Below are 23146 nucleotides of genomic sequence, written 5' to 3'. Positions count from 1 at the left end.
AGTTAACATTAACGTAACGTTACAAGTCTAGCTTCACTTACCTCTCAGGGTGTTTCCTTTGGACGTTCCGGTGGAAATTTGATGTGGTGCCGGACGTCTCAGTAATTATTATATTACAGAATTTGCATTCTGCGCTGTGTTTCTTCCTTGAACTTTTGCTGCAATAATAATTTTTGTGGTTTAAGAAAGCAAATTTAGTTGAGTGTTGATTGCTCATTGATCTTGGCACTGAGGACCAGACTGTTGAAAAATATCTCTGGTTGGACAAACGACTTCACAGCAGCGTGGCACTCTGGGATCACCCAATACAATGTGAATCAATGGATTCATTTAAATTTATGTATAATTAATATGTATAATTCATTAAAAAAAGTATGAAAAATGAAACGGTCTGGAGGTCTCCCTCGAAAGCACAAGTCCAACCCATGCAGCTCTAGTCCGACACCGATTCCAGGCCGAGTAAAATTGCTTTCAATTCCGAGACGAGACCGAGTAAGGGAAAAAGTGGTCTCGAGACCAAGACGGGACTCGAGTACTACAACACTGGGTAAAATAAACCATCACACTGAGCCTGGTTAGTGCTCCCTGACTTTATAAAGTGTGTGTTTTATAAGTGTGTGGTCGCTTTGCTCAACGCTGCTGCTTGTTACAACTTGTACTCGCCATGAACTGTTATTGCTCAGGTTAATCTCCCCCCTCCGAAGTAAGCGTTACGTATTGGTTAGTATTGGATCTTGGGTAACCGAGTGGGGCCAGAAAGATCCGTTTTTTTCGGCGCTTAAACACGAAAAAACATATCTTTATCGGCTCCGGCTCCGGGTTGGTGGAAAAGCGGCATATGAGCTGGCAAATAAGACTATTACTTGATGTTGTAAATCTCTGACTGTTTTTTTCATGATCTTCTCTCTCTCAGTGACGTCCTCGCCGTTGCCTGTCAGGACAGGATGTTGTCAGTGTTCTCTTCCTGTGGGCGGCGGCTCCTTCCTGCCATTCAGCTGGCCACGCCTGTGTCCGCTCTGCACTGCTCGGCCCACTTTGTCATGGTTCTGACGGCAGGGGCCACGCTGTCCGTCTGGTGAGCTCAGATACATTCTGTTGGAAATCTCATGGGGCTAGACTTTTCTAGACGTTGTTAGTATTCATGATGAATGTTTTCTAGCTGTTCATTTGTTAACTGTCTGTTTGCAGGGATGTTCATAAACAAAAGGCTCTTGTGAAGAACGAGTCTCTGCTGACCATTTTACCAGGTAATCAATGCAGAATGTGATTGACAGTTCAACATTTTGGGAAATAAATAAAATAATAAAACCTACTTTTTTGCCCTTTGAATATATCATTTTCATGTCTGTGTTATAAATATGGAAAAAAAAGTTTCAGCGCCCTACTTAGTTTTTCATTTCTGTCAAGTATGAGTTAAATAACTGTTATAAGACATATGTTAATGAGAGCAAAAAGGAAGTAGAGGTATTTCCTTGTAAGGAACAAAGCTAACGGATCCCCCCTGCTTCCAATCTTCAAGCTAGGCTAACCCCGTCATGAATTTAGTTCTGTTTAACTTGCATACATGATATCGATATCATACTTCTTATTGAAGTACAACATGTTTTATTGGAATCTTCTTCACATTTTCATTTATATGATTTAACTTCTATAAAAAAAAAAGTTTCAGTGAGTATGGAAAATGCCTTCATGCTGTCTACCCTTGAAAACATTTTGTTTTTGTGTGTAGGTGCGGAAACCACAGTGTCTCAGTCTCTGCTGACTCAGCAGGGAGTTCCAGTCATTGGACTCTCTAACGGAAAGTCCTACTGCTTCAGCTCCTCACTGGAGACATGGTGAGACCCTAAAGAGTAGACTGAACGCGGTGATTCCCAACCAGGGTAACTTCTGCAGTTGCCAGGGGATCGTATAGTAACATAAAGAGAACTGGATGCAGCATTGGAAACCCCTACATACCAAGAAGAGTTATCTAGTGGCGAACAAAGTCAAAAAGTTCAACTTGCGAGCTAAAGCCTCAACAGTTCAAAGAGTTTGCTAAAAGGGTAGAAAAAACGTTTGAAATACATTACAACAAGTAATGGACAAATTAGTGTAACAGTTGGCTGAAAGTAACTGCCATCCCCTTGAAAAGCTAGCAAACGTGATGAAGAACAGTTTAAATAGCTAGCTACAAGTAATTGATAAACGTTGTAAAAAGCTAGCTAACCGTTCAAAGAGTTGGCTAAAAGTAAGGGTAGAACAAACTGTTGAAATAGCTAGTGATGGTTAAACTGTGGAAATAGCTACTGAAACCTAATGAAGAATATTTCAAAAAGCTAGCTAAAAGTAATGGCTAAACATTTCAAATTTGCCGGCCGATGATATCCCTATTTCTGCCATCGGCAACTCAGTAAATAAGCTTACAATGGCAGTAGCCGATGTCTAACTGTTTTGCTCAGCTATTTACATTATGTTTTTATGACCAAGAAATGTTTTAGGTCATCCGTCATTTTGAAGGATTAGACACTGACTGAGGGAGATCAGCCGTAACTTTATAATCCTCCATAGCGCGACCACCAACAACGCCCCCCTTTCCAAAGTACTTTTTTCCCTGACTGTATGAGTAAACTTAAATAATTATGCTGTGTCTCTCACAGGACGTTAATAGCAGATAAAGGAGACTCTCTGGTCCAATGTGCTGACTTCAGAAGCTGCCTACCTACGCAGGATGCACCTGTGTCCTCAGGACCACTGGCTGTCATGCAGGGACGCAACCTCAAGTATGATAGCAGTATTTAACCCCCCCTTCCATCTCCAGGTGAAAGGTAGTAAAGAAGTAAATAAAAAAACATGTCTCTGGTCCCTGCAGTGCTGGAAGGCTGGCGTCCCGCCTCTCCTCCACCCCTCACCACCTGCAGCAGAGCATGACGTTGGCCTTCCTGGAGAATCAGCTGGCGTCTGCTCTGACTTTGCAGTCGGCACAGGAGTATCGCTACTGGCTGCTCATCTACGCCCGCTTCCTTGTCAACGAAGGTAGCAAACTATGCCTTCTTTAATGATTTCAGACTAATAAGAGACAGCACAGTACTGTACCAACCTCATGTAGCAACTTTTCCAACTTCCGGTTCAAACTCATGATTATTTGTTCTTCTGGTATTACGACCAGCAACATTATAAACAATGAATTTAGTTTGGGATCATTGACAGCCACACAGTTCCACACCCATCATCTGCTAGAGGCTGGCATGTTGACATATTAAAATGGCACAAAATGAACACGTTTTCCATGACTTATTAGTGTTTTTTCTCTCTGAGTAACTACAAACAGCACCGAAGCACATCGGCCAGTTGCACTCCATACTAGAGCTCATGTTGACAGTTTATGATAACTCAATGCCAGAAGGTAGACAAAGGTCCACAGTGTTGAAATGTATAGAAACAAGTTAATGAAGACACTGATTCAAATAACCTGTCATTGTTCTATTAAGTTAGCAAATGTTTGCTATTAACCTAATGACCTGGCTAGCGAAGCTAAGCTATCTATCTACCAAACTAAGTATTTAATGTTTACAATCAACCTAACATCTAGCTAGTCAAAGTGAACTTTCTACTTCAAAAGGTAGCTGACGTTATCTAGTTAGTTAGCTACGTTAAGTGAGCTACCTATCTGACAAGCTGTCGAAAAATTGGTCTTATAGATTTAAATTTGAAATATGATTTAACACCCTATGGTTCAACTTGAGAGACATGTCCTCCGTTCAGACAGTGAGTAATTATAGCAACATTGCCACAAAGATGTCAAACTGCTGCCATATAGCGAGCAGCTTATCACAGCTCCCCCATAAATTCCCAAATATGTGTTATTTGGATAGACTTATCACATATTTGGGAATTGTCTGAAAAACTGTAATAACTTAAAAACTGGGGAATAGTGTTGAGTGTTGTTTGTGTTGACAAAACTGTTGTGTGTGTGATCCCTCCAGGTTCAGAGTTTCGTCTCCGAGATCTCTGCAAGGAGCTGCTCGGTCCCGTCCACAAATCAGCAGCAACAGCCTGGGAGCCCACCACTCTGGTACAACACTCTTTCAGAATGTTTTGCCTTCCACACATGCAAATGTATTGTCCCCTTTGTTCCCGCTCCCATAGCTGCTTTGTCTCCCATCTTTTAGTTTTATTGTTGCTAGATGATGACGAAGGCTTAGACTGTACTCTATTCAATAAGACATAAAGGGATGTCCCAATCCCTTTTTCTTCCTAACCTGGGCGTTTGAAATCATAGTCACTAAACAAAAAAACCTCACAAAGTATTCAGCAATGTCCTGTCCTGAAGTGAAGTCAAAAATGAGTGTATAATTATTATTTTTTTAAATGACTATATTAATTGTTTTTTTCTATAGAACATTTAAAGAACAGGTTGTGTAATTGCAGCTGTCCGGCATTGTTTCTTTGCTCATTTGATTAATCTGTTATGACCTAATAACAGCTAATAGCTAATGAGTTAGCTTGCATTAGCTCTGGCACCACATTGAAAGGTGCATGCTAGCTGCTAACGTTCTGTTTTCTGTGTTAAGGGTCTACGTAAGCGCGAGTTATTGCGGGAAGTCTTACCTGTCATCGTTGAAAACCTGCGATTCCAGAGACTGTTCACTGAGTACCAGGACCAGCTGGAGCTATTGCGCAACAAATAACACACACTGCTGCACACACACAACCCATGCCTGGACTCGTAATGAAACCAGTTTGGATCTTCCAGTTCGACTCGAGGGGAATTCTGACTGCTTATCGTCAACTGTAGAACCTTGAAACGCTGTTTGGGCTGAAAGCTGCAAAAATCTTCACTCGCAGCGAGTCCACAGCTTTTCCAGTTTTGGGACTCTTCAGTGCTGTCGCTCACTGGGAAGAAGTGGCAGGTGCTTTGGATTTTTTTTCTAATCACAATCTCAGCTCCAACTCACGTGTTCTGTCGTTTTTTGTTTTTTTTTAACCTTTTTCACCTCTCTCCTGTGCTCCTAATCAAGGACTGAAAGATATTTAATTTAATGAGGGGGTGTGACAAATGTTACGGGTTGAAACCCTGCAGCTCGATAAATCCTTCTCAAGTCATCTGATAGAGAGAACGGAGGTGAGACACTGAAAAATAAATAATATAAATCAGACTGGATGTAAAGGAGCAATATGCTTGTACCAAAGTGATGCCTTCAAATGTGGAAATAACCAACCACCTCTATCTGCAAAGTGAAGCAAATGAAGGGCATCCGTACAAAAAGGTTCAAATGGGTTTTTAAAGGCTGATGGATGTCCTTTTCTGAGTGTTTCAGCTCGAGAACAACACCAATGTCAACTTTTGAAGTCACTGAGGTCACTATGACGCCACTGGAAATGAAACTGTATATTCTGAACTACAGGATGGACCTCTGACTTTTTTAAGGGATGCCTTTTTTTTGCAGCTAATCCTAACCCATTAGAGCATTCACTTCAGTGAAAGAGCACTTAAAGCATGTAAGAGTAGAAAAACATGCACAAAGAGGGAAGCCCTACAGAACTTACGGTGGCCAACGGGCAAAATGCACCCGGCCCAAAACATTTCCATTAGGAGAAACACACTGAAGTTTAAATGATGCAATAAAAAAACCCACAATGTGCCAAAACACATGCAAATGAAGAAACATCTTCACCAACTTGACAACACATGCGCAGCATTTACTAAAAGCAATGCATAAACGGAACGCTGCAAACAAAAAACGAAGCAAGAAGCTCAAAACAATGGAAACGGGGACACTTAAAAGTGATGCACAAACCTGGGAACATTTGGGGACGTCCAGGGATTATAAAGTTGGTTAACTGTCACTGTTCCCTCAAATGTATGTTTGATTGGCTTATTTTAACAATGCGATCACATGATTCCTTCTAATATTATCGCAGATCTGCCGTCAGCTAGCTAGCTAACATAGCTAACGTAGTCATTTCAAATATACTGACCAACACTTACGATTAATCGGAGCTTGTTAATAACAAGCGCTCCGATCCCAGCTGTGTGCGTCACTTTTTAGTTTCCCTGTTTCCGTTTGAGCTTCTTCCCGCATTTTGTTGAAGCAGCTTTTCGAGTAAACCCGGCACATGTCTCGTCAAGTTGGGGAAGATGTTTCTTCATTTGTTTTGCCACATTTGTGTCTTTATATTTGCATGGCTTTTGAGCGCATTTCTCCTAATTGAAGTGTTTTGGGCTGTTGTAGCGTGATTGCACTGAGCGACCGCCTTAGAATTTAGGAAAACAAAAAACAAAACAAGTCAGGAAATTTAAACAGTCAGAAATAAAGTAAGGACAACACAATGGCAGTGCAGGAGTAACTTCTAGATGTCACATCTTGATGTGCAACAAAGGTAGTACAAGCTGTGGGTGATACCATTATTTGAAATAACGAAATGTTACACACAATGTTATCTTTCTTCGGTTTACCTCAACTTTAGAAGCACCTAATCAAGATGATACATTGTGATTATATGTCAAAAGAAAAAGGATTTAAAATAATGAGTTAAACAGTCCCATTTTATTGTGTTTGATGAATGTAGACTCCATGCAGGTATTACTTAACCTTCATCATGATGTCTCAGATTAAATCATATTTAATGTATACTTGGGGGAAAAAATTGGCTGAATTGCAAGGCGGTAATTATCTTCCTAAGTACACACAGGTTTTACAAACGCTTGACAAGGGTTCTCGTAAAGTAAAATTGTGCCACAGTTACATCCAGAAACATTAATTGTAAATATCAGTCGCTGCCTGAGGAGAATGTGCTGATGTCAGCCTTCTGAGAGCAAGAAAAACTCAATCTTGCACATCTTCAAGGTATATTATGTGTATGAAACAGATCTTTGGGGTAATAAAATAATCTCTCCCGATGCAACTTTGGTCCCCCTCCCCCCCAAAAAAATGTTTTCAAGGTAAATACGATCCACTTTTCTCTAAATCAAGAACGGCTGTGATCAGAGACAGCGAATGGAAAATGTTATATATATTTTTTGATTTTTTCACTTCCTGTCTCTTGTAAATACTCCAAGTCTCTTTGCTGCACCCTTAGTTGAAATGTCTCTGTTGCCGGGTAAAAAAACACCCCAGAAATGTTTTTCAGGACAGACGGAGGGATTTTATTTAGTCTCTCATGCATTACAGGTTTCAAAAGCACAGCGGTCATGAAACCTCATTGGACCCCCGCTGTAAGTCATTTTTAATGTTTGTACGAACAATTTTTTTTTTTTTCATTTTCTATAAGAAAAAAAGAAAATGATGAGATGAGCTGAATTGTTGCTTTTGAGGAAAGAAAGTAAAAAAATAATAAATGAGGAACAGTTGGGGTTTGCTAATTTCCTGTGTGGTATTTCTTCACTTTGAATTTGTGTTGAAAGAAAGTGAGAGAAATTCTTATTCTAGTAAAGTTAATATACCTGGCTCAAAATACTTTGTTAGTTTTTCCAAACATTATTGTTCATTTGACACCTAAACAGAAGCCTGTTCCTTTTTTTAAAGGGGCTCCAGGTTTGCTTTTTGGGGAGTTTTCTTCCTGTAGTGTGTTATATAGGTTTTTGTGCATGTTAATGGTCTGCAAAGGATAAACTCTGTGTTCCCTCCAGAGGGAGTTTTTTCTCTTATACACTCCCCGAGTGTATACGACATAAAAGTTCTTAAATCGGAAAAAGCACAATTCATTTTGCTCACTAACACTATTTGTACTCTTCAGTGTATAGACGACATCACAAGGAAGTTTCGGGTGCTCGTCATCTTTATGCCTACACCTTAAAAGACCTCATATGGCGGTATCAGCACTTCCCCTTCATCCTCAAATGTAGAATGCATCGAGACATCTGCTCCCTTGCCCGTGACAATCTTAAAGCATGACTGGTCTCCAAATCTGTGGGGTTTGCCGTAGCTACCCATTGAGGCTGACGTAAAGGTGTCAAAGCGGATCCTTTTTTGAGAACATCAGGCTCAAAGTACTTGTCGACTCTTCTGTAGACGGTGAGACATTTCTCCTCTCCCTCCTCAAGTCTTGGGCCCCTATAAGTGTTTCGAGATTGAATGACCATAGTCAGGAGGAAGTGAAGCGCATGAAACCCGAATGTGGTGTTACTGGAGTCCCTGAGTTTGAACTGCATCATTGAGATCAAGATAAAAATCCCTTCCTACATGTCAACAGAGTTTGGCGCCATGTCCATTCGCAGTTCAACATTTGCCTGATCTTCAGCAAGGTCCTTAAAAGGAAATAAATAAACAAGATAGAAACAGATCGTCTTTTTTATGGTTATCTTACTTACAAATACCTTTGTACAGCATGTGCTGCCAAAATTACTATCTTTGCCATCCTCCTCCGGATAAAAAAATCCCCGGCAACTTGTAGAGTCTAGCCGAAACACCCGAGAATGGAACAAGACAGTCGGGGTAAAGTTAGAAACAGTGTGCAAGCTACACAGACCATTAGTCCCACAATGAGGAAGAGAACGTTTTGAACGATAGACATCGCCACAAAAGAGAAAGTGAGCTTAGAGTACAAAGTTCGAATCATATCAAAATTCAAAGCTGAACAGGTTCTGCAGGTTCGAAAGCAGAAATAGTTTCCTAATGTTGAGAACTGTTTGAATTTAAAAGCAGCAGTTTCCTGCTAATTGCAAACATGAAATCACTTTTACTTCAAATGACAAGTTGGGTTCTGCCTCCATCTCTCCATCTTTCTGTATGAAGTCTAAATGTTTTGAATTAGTGACTCTGATTTTAGGAATTGTAAGAAATGTAATTCTTTTACATTGACTGTTCGAGACGCGGCTGTGAAAAACAAATCCCCAACTTGGGATGAGTAAAGTATATATCCATTATCTATCTACTTGCAGCTTATCTCGCAGACTGAAAACTCACCTGTTTCACTGCACCATGGCAATTAAATATTTAAAATTCATGAAATAATTGCAGTACTTGAAGGGATTAGCTCATTTGAAACGAATGCACCAACACTAATGGTTTATTTGTACCTGCAGGTTTCTTGTTCTGAGTTTGTATCTTCATGGTTTATTGGACTTTTTTGAAGTCGATTTACTGAAACAATCAGCTAAACGTAAGGTAATATTATTTGTGTTGCAGCGAAAATTCATTGTCATTCAGCATTACAATAAGAACTTAAGTCATTTTAACCAATTATACGTTATCGTGTCATGAGCAGTGGCGTGTGGGCGTGTCTCTGCTTCCCCTTTTTTCTGTTTTTTCCGCCTCAGGTGCAGCTTCGTCCCTTGTTAAGGCCTGAGAGAGGCTGCAGTTCTCCACCGTTCTGGGCCTGCATGGTCGTCAAGAGTTGTCGCTTCCTTTTTTACGAAAGAAAGAAAAAAATTGTCTTTGGTTTGTTTTTAGATTGGCTAGTAAGATCTTTTATTTATGCTAATGCTAATGTTCTGGCCAGCTCTGCAGTGATAGGTCAACCCCTTAGAGATGTCCCGCTCCTTAGCCTATCACTTACAATATGTTGGAGTGCTAGCCAATAAAGCGTGAGTGTTACATAGTGATGTCAATATGTCAGGGAAGTAAACAAAGGAGTCCAATGTAGGCGTTCAGGCAGGGGGGGGGGGGGGGGAGAAGCTCCCTCTGCAGGGAACCCAGGGATTTTAGCATTTGTAGACCATCGACATGCACAAAAACCTATATAACACCCTACAGGAAATGTAAAACCCCTAAAAGCATAATAGTGCCCCTTATAGTGTAAGCAAGATGTCTTTAGTCCTGGAAATGTGAAAAGTACGCATAAAAGAATACTAGTTTGATAATTTAGTTACAATTGGAATTATAAATTGTATTGCCATTGAATTGGGTTATGGTTAGGATTTGACAGTGTCTCCATTCCATAGTTTGTCCACCAGAGAGCACTGACTTCTACTACTACCATACTACTCACACAGACAGGACTGAAAATGCACTTTATTTATACAGCAACTTCCATGCATATTATGAATGTTTCTGAAAACAAAACAAGTTTATTTGAACACTGTCAAATGCTTTGTACATATCTCGGATTTTTTTTTACCAGTTTGTTTATAACATGTTTATGCAAAAGGGAGAAAATCATTCCAGACATTGCAACACAATTAATGAAATATTTATGTTGGAATTTTCAGGTGTCCCTAGTGCCGTGCAGGTGTATTTCAGCAGGGAAGATGTGATCATTTCACTGGAAATTTAAATTGTAACACACACACACACAGCAGTTTCCTGGTCAACATTACATCTTCCTCATTCACCGCTCACAGCTTTCACACACCAGAGACTTAAAAAACACGTTCTCTGTAGTCATATAGTCCTTTTAGATACAAAATAGCGGGTTACGAAAGAGGACGGACTTATTTAATGTTTACAACGAGCTAATCTTTTGAATATTTTGTCATTTTTTACCAGCTCAGATGGACATCTTGTCACACAAACTGTACCTTGCTACGATGACAGCGATGAGCCTCCTCAGAGTGTTTTCTCATGGTGAGTTTCCCACTGTTTTGCTGCTTATTTAAATGTAAAATTGTATTTTTCTGAAACGTATTGTGGTCAATCTAGATTAGTCTAGATTATTAAATGATTATTTTTTATCATTTTATCAGTGTTGGAAGTAGTAATTTTGAATAACCTAAAGTAACAATACCACACTGTTAAAACATGTTACAAGTCCAACGTTCAATATTGTATTTGAGTAAAAGTATTAGCAGCATTATGTACTTCGGAAGCAGAAACAAAACATAAAATGTCTTGTTTTAGAGGAATGAATCTTCAACGACCTTGAAAATAAAATAAAAAATCTTTTTAATTTCTTGCACAAAGTACAAGTAGTTATTATCGTAGTAGTGTCGTAGAGGATAAAAAAAACTGTATTTTTTTGGGAGGACTTCAGTGGATCCCCTAGGGATAATAATAGTCATGATCAACTTTATTTATAAAGCCCTTTAAAAACAGCCGCAGCTGAAACAAAGTGATGCACATGGATGAAAACACATAGCACAAAAACAATATAAAAGCAACAATAAAAAATCAATAACAATATCAAAACAACAAGACCAATGAAACAAAAACAGAATCAGAGTCTCATGCTGGGTTAAAAGCCAAGGAATAGAAATGGGTTTTAAGACGAGTTTTAAAAATGGGCAGTGAAGGGGCTTGTCTAATGTGCAATGGGAGGTCATTCGACAGTTTAGGACCGGCAGCGGAAAAGGCTCTATCCCCTCAGAGCTTCCGTTTAGGCCTTGGTACCTCCAGGAGCAGCTGATCAGCTGACCTGAGGCACCGGGCAGGAGTGTAAGGATGGAGCAGCTCAGAGAGGTAAGACGGGGCGAGACCATTTAAAGACTTAAAAACAAATAAAAAAATCTTAAAATGGACTCTAAAATGCACAGGCAACCAGTGGAGGAGGCTAAAATGGGAGTAGTGTGCTCCCTTTTACGTGTTCCAGTTAATAACAATAGTAATAATAACTTTATTTATACTGCACTTTTCAAACGAAAGTCACAAAGTGCTCTACAGGGATTAAAAACAGGCCGCTCAGGCGGCAACAGAGCTTGCGTTTAAAATTCCCACCTTGTAAAATATACAGCATTTGAACTATAGCAGCGGTAATACAAAAAAAGAAAGTATAAACAAATACAACACAAAAGAGTGGTGTCCTTAAAGCACGGGCCATCGCGCACAGCGGCGGTGATTTGGATGAGTACAGGAATTCCAGGTATGCACTCCGGAGAGCTATTAGCAGTGCGAAAAGACAATACAGGGACAAGGTGGAGTCGAACTACAAGGGCTCCAACGCCAGAAATATGTGGTCTGGACTAAAAACAATAACAGACTACAAAAGGACAACGAGTGGTGCTGAGGAAGTGTCTGCATCTCTCCCAGATGAACTGAACACATTTTATGCACGCTTTGAGAAGCCCCCGGCTGTGGAGGCACAAAAGGCCCAGGATCCCTGCTCACTGGTTTTAACCAGTGCAGATGTGTGTAGATCTCTGAAAAGGATCAACGCACACAGGGCTCCTGGACCTGATGGCATCCCTGGCCGTGCTCTCAAGGTGTGTGCAGTTCAGCTGGCAGATGTGTTCACAGACATTTTCAATAGGTCACTGCTCCAGTCTGTAGTCCCCACATGTTTTAAAGAGTCCATCATTGTCCCTGTCCCCAAAAAGACAAAACCCATCTGCCTCAATGACTACCGCCCAGTTGCACTCACCTCCATCATCATGAAGTGCTTTGAGCGGTTAGTCAAAACTTTTATCACCTCCTCCCTCCCTGACTCACTGGACCCCCTGCAGTTTGCCTACAGAGCAAACAGGTCCACGGATGATGCCATCTCCCTCACACTCCACACTGCCCTCTCCCACCTGGACCAGAGGAACACTTATGTGAGAATGCTGTTCATTGACTACAGTTCAGCATTCAACACCATTGTGCCCTCCAAGCTCATCATTAAGCTCAGGGACCTTGGGCTCAACAGCGCCCTCTGTGACTGGATCATGAGCTTCCTGACGGGCAGATCCCAGGCAGTGCGGATGGGGAACATCACATCCTCCACCTTGACCCTCAACACCGGAGCCCCTCAGGGTTGTGTGCTCAGCCCTCTCCTCTACTCCCTGTTCACGCACGACTGCGTGGCCACACACAGCTCCAACACCATCATCAAGTTTGCTGACGACACGACCGTCATCGGCCTGATCACAGACGGCGACAAGACGGCGTACAGAGAGGAGGTCAGAGCCCTGACATCTTGGTGCCAGGACAACAACCTCCATCTCAACGTCAGCAAAACAAAGGAGCTGATTGTGGACTACAGGAAGAGGCAGAGAGAGGCACACACACCCATCACCATCGACGGGACTCCTGTAGAGAGAGTCAGCAGCTTCAGGTTCCTCGGGGTAAACATCAGTGAGGACCTGACATGGACACATCACACCAGGGTCATATCCAAGACGGCTCGACAGCGGCTCTTCTTCCTCCGCAGGCTGCGGAAGTTCAACATGGACTCCAGGATACTCTGCAACTTCTACAGGTGCACCATCGAGAGTATCCTGACTGGCTGCACCACCGCCTGGTATGGCAGTTGCACCGCCCTCAACCGTAAGACTCTACAGAGGGTGGTGAAAACTGCTCAGCACATCACCAGGACGGAGCTGCCATCCATGGAGGACCTCTACACCCAGCGGTGTAGGAAGAAGGCCGGTAGGATATTAAAGGACCCCCATCACCCCAGCAACAATCTGTTCTGTCTGCTGCCGTCTGGCAGACGGTACCGCAGCATCCGGACCAAGACCACCAGACTCAGAGACAGTTTTATACCACAGGCTATAAGACTACTGAACTCCTGAGCTGTGTGAATGTCTACTCACATCTGTTTATAGTACACACCAGAGGTGGGACCAAGTCACTGTTTGGCAAGTCCCAAGTAAGTCCCAAGTCTCAGCAGTCAAGTCCAAGTCAAGTCCCAAGTAAAGACAGAGAAGGGCAAGTCGAGTCCAAGTCCAAGTAACACCAAAGCCAAGTCGAGGCCAAGTCCAAGTCCCAAGCTTCTTCGAGTCCTGAACAAGTCATCATGTACTCTTCACTTAATAATGCCATTATCAGACTAACGATCACACAATTTCAACATATCAACCTAATCTTCAGTATTTTTTTATACATACAGATTAAACTATGCATATATTTTATATATCTGTATATACGCATGCGCCCAAAGACCTTCAAAGTATTTTGTGTGAATGGTGGGTTAGAAATGTATGAGCACGGAAGGCACCACTGTCATCCTAAAGTTGGTAAAGCGCCTTGACTAGTGAGGCATGGACTGTGTGGATGCATGTAACTGGCATTGATGCTTCAGTGGATGCCAGTTACAGTAGGTCAACATTTTGCTTAAATCACAAAGAAACCTAATATTTCAATAAAACAATGTTTAATCTGCATAACAATTAAGCAGCATGACTACACACAATGAAAGGTGCTGGGGGTAGGCGCTTGAGAGACAGACAGACAGAGAGAGAGACAGAGTACACCTCCCTAATCTTAGTTATTTGTGTACTGTATGTGAGTGTGTTCGTGTATTTATGTGCTGTTCACGCACGACTGCGTGGCCACACACAGCTCCAACACCATCATCAAGTTTGCTGACGACACGACCGTCATCGGCCTGATCACAGACGGCGACGAGACGGCGTACAGAGAGGAGGTCAGAGCCCTGACATCTTGGTGCCAGGACAACAACCTCCATCTCAACGTCAGCAAAACAAAGGAGCTGATTGTGGACTACAGGAAGAGGCAGAGAGAGGCACACACACCCATCACCATCGACGGGACTCCTGTGGAGAGAGTCAGCAGCTTCAGGTTCCTCGGGGTAAACATCAGTGAGGACCTGACATGGACACATCACACCAGGGTCATATCCAAGACGGCTCGACAGCGGCTCTTCTTCCTCCGCAGGCTGCGGAAGTTCAACATGGACTCCAGGATACTCTGCAACTTTTACAGGTGCACCATCGAGAGTATCCTGACTGGCTGCATCACCGCCTGGTATGGCAGTTGCACCGCCCTCAACCGTAAGACTCTACAGAGGGTGATGAAAACTGCTCAGCACATCACCAGGACGGAGCTGCCATCCATGGAGGACCTCTACACCCAGCGGTGTAGGAAGAAGGCCGGTAGGATATTAAAGGACCCCCATCACCCCAGCAACAATCTGTTCTGTCTGCTGCCGTCTGGCAGACGGTACCGCAGCATCCGGACCAAGACCACCAGACTCAGAGACAGTTTTATACCACAGGCTATAAGACTGCTGAACTCCTGAGCTCTGTGAATGTCTACTCACATCTGTCTATAGTACACATATATATATATTACACATATCTGCCATACACATCTGTTATACATAATATATGCATCTGTCCATACCTCCTCATTCCACAGAGTAAAGTGTTTAAATACTTTCAATGTATTCTACATATGTATATATTTCACATCCTCAAATCTTTATTGTTGTTTTTGTAAATATTCTTCTCTCTTTTTGCACTATTTTATTTATCTTATTTGCACCATGTATGTTGAGTTGTTGGAGGAGCACGCGACAAAAGATTTTCATTGCCAACATATACGTTGTATATGCTGTGCATATGACAAATAAAACCTTGAAACTTGAAACTTCACATCTGTCCAGATAGTGACTTAGCTGAAGTGCAGGACTGTCAACAAAATCCTTCTTGGGCCTTTTGCGGTATGCTGCAAACAGGCCCTGCTCTTGACCAGTGGAATCATCTTCACGTTCTTCCTCCACAATCGCCCCAGCCCGATGGAACTCAGCAGCATCCTTTAAAATAAGATCTGAAAAACATTTGAGATAGATATTGAAGAGCAAATGTTATAATTCATGGAACAAGGTGCCATCATATCAGTTACAGTTATGCATCCCTAAACCACAGGCTTACCCTTCACTTTATCAGCCACTTCCTCCTTGACATCCGGCGTGACCATCACATGGGGCTCCACCCACTGAAGAGAGAAGAGGGGATCCAAAGCAGCCGCTTTAAGGTAGACTGGATCAGAAAAGGGTGCCGATATTTCGTCTTGATTGTTGTCCATTCTCACATTGATAAAGATTCCCCGAAATCGTTTTTTCAAAGAAGCTTGGAGTGCCTTGACAAGGCCTCTCAGGAATGTGACTTCAGTTTTCAGGCTCTCCAAGTGATGATTCAGAGATAGAACCGAGGGTAAAACATAACTGATGGTCACCACGTTTTCTCCCTGAGTCATATCTGTTGCCTCCCCAAATGGCTTCAGGATATCCAATAGCTCAGTCATCAAATTCCACTTGCCGAAAAGGACAGTTCCTTGTGCCCCACGCTTTCCAGTACCTGACACAGCTGTGTTTTGTCATACTGCAGGGCTGCCTTAACCTGTCTGAGTTGTGAATTCCAACGGGTTTTCACCGCGGCAGGAATACCCCCTCGCGCTCCAAACTCAGCCTCAAATGCATCCTTGAAAGTTGAGCTGGTGTGCAGTAATGCACTAACTTTGGTGAGCTTTGCGAGGGTTGAAGCTGTCGCTTTGGTCTCCTTTAAGCCATCACCCACTACAAGCTGTAGAGAGTGTGCAAAACACTGCAAGCGTGGCCATGGCTTCATTTACATTCTCCATGTCTTCTAAAGAGAGGTCATACCAGAGCTCAGGGTCATCGATTGGCTCATCCTCGGTCTCATCCACCTCGCTGGGGAAGCACACTGTAAAAGCCTTTTTCATATTTGCAGCGTTGTCACAGAGTATGAAATCCAGCTTCTCCTTGATCCCGTAATTTTTGCAGATACTTTCAAAAAGCTCACAAATTCTTTCGGCCGTATGTGGGCCTATGAAGCGATCACAGGAGAGGAGATTGGACCTTAACTGTATGCTGCCCTGCTCTTGTCTTTCCATATAGTGAACAGTTACCCCAAGGAAGCCCCTCATTCTTCTGTCAGACCAAATGTCCACTGTGACTGAAACATGGTCAGTCTTACTTATTTGTGTCTTCAGCCACATACGTGTGTCCTCAGCAACGTTTTCCACTTTGGAAGTTAGTGTTCTGCGGCATACTGGAATATATTTGCTGTCAACCACTGATAAAAACTGCCGAAAAAATCTGTTCTCCACTATCGACAGGGGCATGTTGCATCCAATGACCAAGTCTGTCAGTATTGAATTGGTAATGGCTTTTTGTTGTGGGTGGGCAGGATTGTATTGGGTACCTTTTTGGCTTGAAAAAGCAGAAATCAATGGCTGGTGTGGATCACTTGCGATGCTTTTGGTCGTCATGTATTCTTCAAATCTGTATGAGATAAATACATTTACATTTATTATATTAAAACGTTTATTTATCATACAAACACCCTAGCTGCCTCTAGGGGATGTGTGACATGAAAAGGGCAATGGTGGATCTATGATGTTATATTATACTAATAAATAAACAAATAACTAATACATTATTTCAAATGGGTTTCTTCAAGATATTACAATTATATAAATGAAATGATTTGTAAGCCTTTAATTAAAAACGTATGTGGCAAGAATAAGCCTGATTAGATTCCAGAATGCAGGTCAAACGGAAAATCTACTTCAAATAGCCATACTACTGTAAGAAACAATAGCTACAATTAATTTACACATTCGCATTTCATGGGCTTAGCTGGGCTTATTGTTTTGAGTTTCAGAACAGGCAGTGGTGTTTATGTGGAATCAAATCAATGTCCAAATCAATTATTTTAGTAGACATGCACGTTCGATGATACAGTAGAGTTTTAAGGCATGTCAACATAGCCTATCGGTCTCTGACAGTTGACGGTTTGTGACGTGAACGAGCCGCCATTTTCGAGGTATTCCGAGGAACAATTACTGTCAGTGGGCGGCAACTCTGAGGCAAAGTCGACATAACGGTCTCTGGCATCTTTGCTGAGCTTGTCTCTATACGGTATCCTGTCGCGTTGTCTGTTTTGTCCATTTCCCCTGGTTTTCGCTATTTAAAAAACGATATGCTTGTAGATAACCCTTTGCCTCAGAGTTGCCGCCCACTGTCACAGTAATTGTTCCTCGGAATACCTCGAAAATGGCGGCTCGTTCACGTCACAATTGTATAAAAAACGTCAACTGTCAGAGACCGATTTGCAGGGATGCAAAACATGTATGGACCTAAAATTCAATGAATTTACACCAAGCAGATTATTTCCACCATGCTACATTTTAACGTTGGACCACCACACCGAACATGCACGTTTTTTAAATAGTTTTAAAGCCTATCTCTGGTCATGCTAGCTAGCTAGTTATGACCATTACACCATGCTACATGATTAACATCAACTTACTTGTCTTTGTGCAGTCGCAAGTGGCGGACAAAGTTGGATGTTGTTGCCTCTCCATCAGAAATCTTGGCTCGGCAAGTTTTGCATGTTGCAAACCGCTTTTTTTCTTTAACAATGTAGTCTGTGAACGCGAATGCCACTATTCGTGGTGTGGACGCCATCTCCTCTGCGTGCCGACTAACGTTGTTCTTCGTTGACTCATGTATTCATTTGAAATAGAAAACGCTCGAGTGACATGAAAAAAGGGGGGAAATAGCTGACTCGCACGTAGCCTAAAGCTGACTGACGTTCCTCCAGATTTACCAGGGAGAAAATAGTTTACTTCAGGCCTACGAACATTATCAGACCAGGATATAAGCTAGTACACTTTGGCAAAATAGGACCATCTTGGCTGTGAAAAGTGTGTGATTTAGGCTATTTTGTTTCTCATGCAGACCGGACGCTCGACTTCTGTAACATGTCTCAGGTATCGGCCAGTAGGCTCTGCCCGCCCGTTCGCTTTTTTAGTTTGTTTCTTTGTTTTTCTCGCGGAAGTGAATGAGTCTCTGGGGTGTCTTGGTCCACGATCAGGAAATTTATTTTTTGACTGGAGACATGTCAAGTCATTACAAGTCAAAGAGGCAAAGTCCGATTCAAGTCTCGAGTGAATAGTTTTCAAGTCCAAGTCGAGTCGCAAGTTATGGCGAATTTTATCAAGTCGAGTCTGAAGTCATTAAAATAATGACTCGAGTCTGACTCGAGTCCAAGTCATGTGACTCGAGTCCACATGTCTGGTACACACATACATATACATATATATATATATTATACACATCTGCCATACATATCTGTTTATAGTACACATATCTATATATTATACACATCTGCCATATACATCTGCTATACATAATATATGCGTCTGTCCATCATCATTCAACAGTGTAAAGTGTTTAAATACTTTCAATGTATTCCACACATGTATATATTTCACATCCTCAAATCTTTATTGTTGATATTGTAAATATTCTTCTCTCTTTTTCACTATTTTATTTATGTTATTTGCACCATGTATGTTGAGTTGTTGGAGGAGCACGCGACATAAGATTTTCATTGCCAACATATACGCTGTATCTGCTGTGCATATGACAAATAAAACCTTGAAACCTTGAAACCTTGAAACCTCCATCCACCCATCTTCTCCCGCTTATCCGTCACGGTTGCAGAGGTAACAGTTCCAACAGAGAGCCCCAAAGTTGTCTTTCCCTGGCCACATCAACCACACCAAGGCGCTCCCAGGCCAGCGAAGAGATATAATGCCTCCACTTGGTCCTAGGTCTACCCCTCGGTCTATTCCCAGCTGGACGTGCCTGGAACACCTCCATAGGGAGTAGGGTGACCATTTCCATAACACCGAAAAGGAGGACATTATGCGGCATATCAATAAATTACTATGATGTACATAGGACTCTGGTATACTCTCATTTACAATACAATTTTGTGTGGTTTAAAGATGATGTTTGTGTAGCTGAATAGGAAAAAATATGAATGAAAAGTCAAAAAGGGTTTGTTCACAGTATTTGTATTTATTCAATACATTGTGGTGTTCAAAAACTGACCACTGAGATGAATCTTTTAAAGTGCAGAGTGCCACAAAGCATAACATGTGTGGACTTAAATGGAAAAAACAAATAACAGGTAACTTACATAATAATACAAAAATGCTTTTTTGAAAAGCATAAATAACCTTTTATGTAAACAACAAAGGAGATTGTAAAAAAAACAAAAACATTTACATTCAACTGCTCAAAAAGTATAGCATTTCTAAAGTGCTTCAGTCTTTTGGGGACTTGTCTTCAGTGTCTTCATCTGTATATGTGTGTGTGTGTGTACAGCAGTCCACCTGTATTTAGGCAAACTCCACATTCACCCTCTGTAGCAGCTCAGGAGACAACAGCACCTCTGACATCATGGCTTCCAAGCCCCCACTGCCCCTGGGCCTGTTTATATCCTGCAGGGACTGGTACAAATAACAACATAGCAAGAATACTGTTATCAACCTTCAAAAATCTGTATTGTTTTCAACCCAATAAATATAAATATTTCATGCAGCCCATCAGTGAAATCATAAGACTAGTGTACTCACCAAAGTAGTTGATTGTCTATCTGCAATACTTCTGTTCTTTCCTGGCTGCATCCAAGAGTTTTTTGTTTTCAATGAACTTCTTGTACACCTCTGTGCAGGGATAAGTGAAATCGACACACACTTGCAGCTCAGCCTTGACACTGTCCACATCCAGGCGATTCCTCTCGTTTCTCCATGCAGTTGTCATCATTGAAAAGACACGTTCTGTATGTGCATTGCTGCATGGGATGGAGAAAATATAGGCGCTGACCTTCCTGAGATTCACAAGTGGTACATCTGCTTTGGAAAACAGTTTCAAATATCGTTCCTCACTGTGGCAACCTTCCATTTCTGGTGAGCTGAAGGAACCTTCCACCATGGCATATTCCTCATACAGTCCATCCATATCAATGTCCAGATTGCAGGCCTGGACAGCAGCACTGTAGTCTTCAAATGGCACAGAAGTTTTGAGGCCAAGCTTGGCCACTTTGCTAGCTTGTGTCAGAGAAGTCATATCTTTCACTGATGTATTTCTTTGCTCTTTCATAAAAAAGCAGAACATCTGCTTCACATTTTTTTGACTGGCAAGGGGGCAGCTGCTTCAGTCATCCCTTTAGCTGTGGGCGAGTCACTGAAAATCTCCCGGTCCACTTTCACGCCGCAGTCTACACTTCTGTACGACTGGTGTTGCTTTACAGCATGGTAAACCTTGCACAGCTCAGCAGCGGTTATTTTATTATCCAGGGGCGACGAGGCTTCACGAAAAAATGTCCTCATTGAAGAGGTACCGCACGTCTATTAGTTTTATGCTTCTCCGTATCCGCATGTCGTTCAATGGCAGCTTTTCCCTTACTGCTTATGTCAAAATCACAACGACAAAGTGTGCAGAAGCCATGAAAGGAGTCTCGACTGGTTTTAGATATAAAATCGTGCTCTTTCGTCCATTCTGGATTGAATGCGGTCTTACGTTTTGGCATGATGCAAACTTTCTGTCAAAGAAGCCGGCATATGTATGAAGTGGCAGCACATGGAGCCTTGTTTACGTTTTTAACCAATGATATAGCAGATATTTATCTGACACCGCTCTTAGCCAATCATTTGTTAGAACAGATATGTTACGGCATTGGACGTTGTGCTGCGTCCCAGCAAAGATTCTAGAACTCCGCTCTTCAAGCCTAGTGCCTCAAGAAGGAGGACAAATACGCGTCCGGCTTGATGCTGCGCCGGACGCCGGACAGGGCATTGAAAAGCCGGACTGTCCGGCCTAAAGCCGGACGTCTGGCCACCCTAATAGGGAGGCAGCCAGGTGGCATCCTCACTAGGTGCCCGAACCACCTCAACTGGCTCCTTTCAACGCGAAAAGAGCAGCAGTTCTACTCCGAGTCCCTCCCGGATGACTGAACTTCTCATCTTATCCCTAAGGGAGATGCCAGCCACCCTGCGGAGAAATCCCATTTCGGACACTTGTATGCGCGATCTCGTTCTTTCGGTCATGACCATTGACTGTAAAAATAAGTCATGACCCATCCTTCATGACCATAGGTGAGGGTAGGAACGAAGATGGCCCGGTAGACAGTGTAGGAAATGTTCATTTCTTCGAAGCCCAGGAGTCGATTTAAAAGAAAACAAAGTGAAGCTCCTCATGAAAGTTTAAAAGGAGTATTTAATAAAAGGATGGAGCAGTAGGTTTTACAAAAGTTTCACAGCTGTGGCTCATATACCGGTACACGCTTCCACAGGCCGCTGACTGAGTGGAGCTCATCAATAGTTTCTGTCTGGCGGTCCGGAACAAAAGAGAGATCGATTTCACAATACAAACATGTTTTATAGAACCATCCCTTTCCGGCCATACAATAAACAACTTCAAAATAAGACGTGCTCCGGTCTCGTGCTCTCATTGGTTGGTAGCGGGGGGCTGGATCCTGTTGGCCGCTTGTCACATGGGGTTCTCCGGACTCTTCTACTCGTCGGGGGCGGGTCCTCTTATGACGTCACCGTCGCCATCTTGTTAGTGATGTCCTGGAGCTCTCACCTGATATTCTATTATGCAATTCTTCTGAGGTTTATCAGTTATTAAACACGCAATAGTATCATTGCAGCATCAATGAGTGAGAGGTAGAGGCGGTGTGTTTAGTATGTAACTCCACGCGTCCTTTTCCCTCGACTCATATATACAATACAATATTAGCTTTATGCTATCTGAGGCTAAAAACAACATCCGGTAATACTACCGGAATTGGACAAATATGCTCCGTCCAGAAACAGTGAATTATCTTTTAATGTTCCTTTTCAATATATTTATTATTTCTAACAACAGAGAGCTTTGCCTTCTGGCTCAGCTCTCTTTTCGTCACAACGGTGCGGTAAAGCGACTGCAGTACCGCTCCCGCTGCTCCGATTCTCCGGCCCATCTCACGCTCCATTGTTCCTCACTCGAGAACAAGACCCGAGATACTTGATCTCCTTCAGTTGGGGTAAGGCCTCATTCCCTACCTGGAGTGGACAGTCCATCGGTTTCCTGCTGAGAACCATGGCCTCAAATTTGGAGGTGCTGATCCTCATCCCAGCCGCTTCTCACTCGGTCGCGAACCGATCCAGTGAGTGCTGCAGGTCACAGACCGATGAAGCCATTAGGACCACATCATCTGCAAAAAGTAGTGGTACAATCCTTAGCCCACCGTCACCTTCTGGAGCCCCATACAGGACTCTTTTCAGGGCCTCCAAGCAGGCTGAAAACCCTGAACTGCTGTTTGGTGCATAAGCACACACAACAGTCAGAGTTTTCCCCCCCATAACCCGCAGGCGTAGGGAGGCGACCCTCTCGTCCACTGGGGTAAACTCCAACAAAGCGGCACTCAACCGGGGGCTTGGGAGTATCCCCACACCCGCTCGGCGCCTCACACCTTGGGCAACTCCGGAGAAGAATAGAGTCCAACCCCTATCAAGAAGTAAGGTTCCAGAGCCGACGCTGTGCGTAGAGATCCAACTGGTAACGCTCCACCTCCCGCACAAGCTCCGGCTCTTTCCCCCCCAGAGAGGTGACATTCCACGTCCCCAAAGCCAGCTTCTGTCGCCTGAGTCTGGTCCGTCGAGACCCTCTGCTTTCACTGCCACCCTTCTGGCAGCGCACCCGACCCCATTGCTGTTTCCCGTAGGTGGTGGGCCCGCGGGACGGAGAAGCGGAGGTGTTGCCCACG

The 23146-nt window shown here is 42.8% G+C and overlaps 2 protein-coding genes across 5 annotated transcripts in view; both read left to right on the top strand.

Moving 5' to 3' along the window:
• Positions 1 to 7342, top strand: part of LOC134873384 (protein HIRA) — a 33014-nt gene extending 25672 nt beyond the window's left edge. For all 3 annotated transcript variants that reach the window (XM_063896935.1, XM_063896934.1, XM_063896936.1), the window contains 7 exons: positions 914 to 1075; positions 1189 to 1247; positions 1730 to 1835; positions 2637 to 2759; positions 2849 to 3012; positions 3963 to 4051; positions 4551 to 7342. In XM_063896935.1, coding sequence (XP_063753005.1) covers positions 914 to 1075; positions 1189 to 1247; positions 1730 to 1835; positions 2637 to 2759; positions 2849 to 3012; positions 3963 to 4051; positions 4551 to 4667 — 820 coding nt within the window. In that variant the 3' untranslated portion in view covers positions 4668 to 7342. The remainder of the gene's footprint in view (positions 1 to 913; positions 1076 to 1188; positions 1248 to 1729; positions 1836 to 2636; positions 2760 to 2848; positions 3013 to 3962; positions 4052 to 4550) is intronic.
• A 141-nt stretch (positions 7343 to 7483) lies between these two features.
• Positions 7484 to 23146, top strand: part of LOC134873385 (interleukin-6 receptor subunit beta) — a 31278-nt gene continuing 15615 nt past the window's right edge. Inside the window, exons 1-2 of one of the 2 annotated variants that reach the window (XM_063896937.1) lie at positions 7484 to 9359; positions 10407 to 10484. In XM_063896937.1, coding sequence (XP_063753007.1) covers positions 9179 to 9359; positions 10407 to 10484 — 259 coding nt within the window. In that variant the 5' untranslated portion in view covers positions 7484 to 9178. Of the gene's footprint in view, positions 9360 to 9729; positions 10485 to 23146 lie in introns of those variants that run through there. The other variant, XM_063896938.1, reaches the window with a different exon arrangement.

The sequence above is a fragment of the Eleginops maclovinus genome, chromosome 12, assembly GCF_036324505.1.
Source record: "Eleginops maclovinus isolate JMC-PN-2008 ecotype Puerto Natales chromosome 12, JC_Emac_rtc_rv5, whole genome shotgun sequence".
NCBI classification, from domain to species: Eukaryota; Metazoa; Chordata; class Actinopteri; order Perciformes; family Eleginopidae; genus Eleginops; species Eleginops maclovinus.
This window is presented reverse-complemented; position numbering and strand designations above follow the sequence as displayed.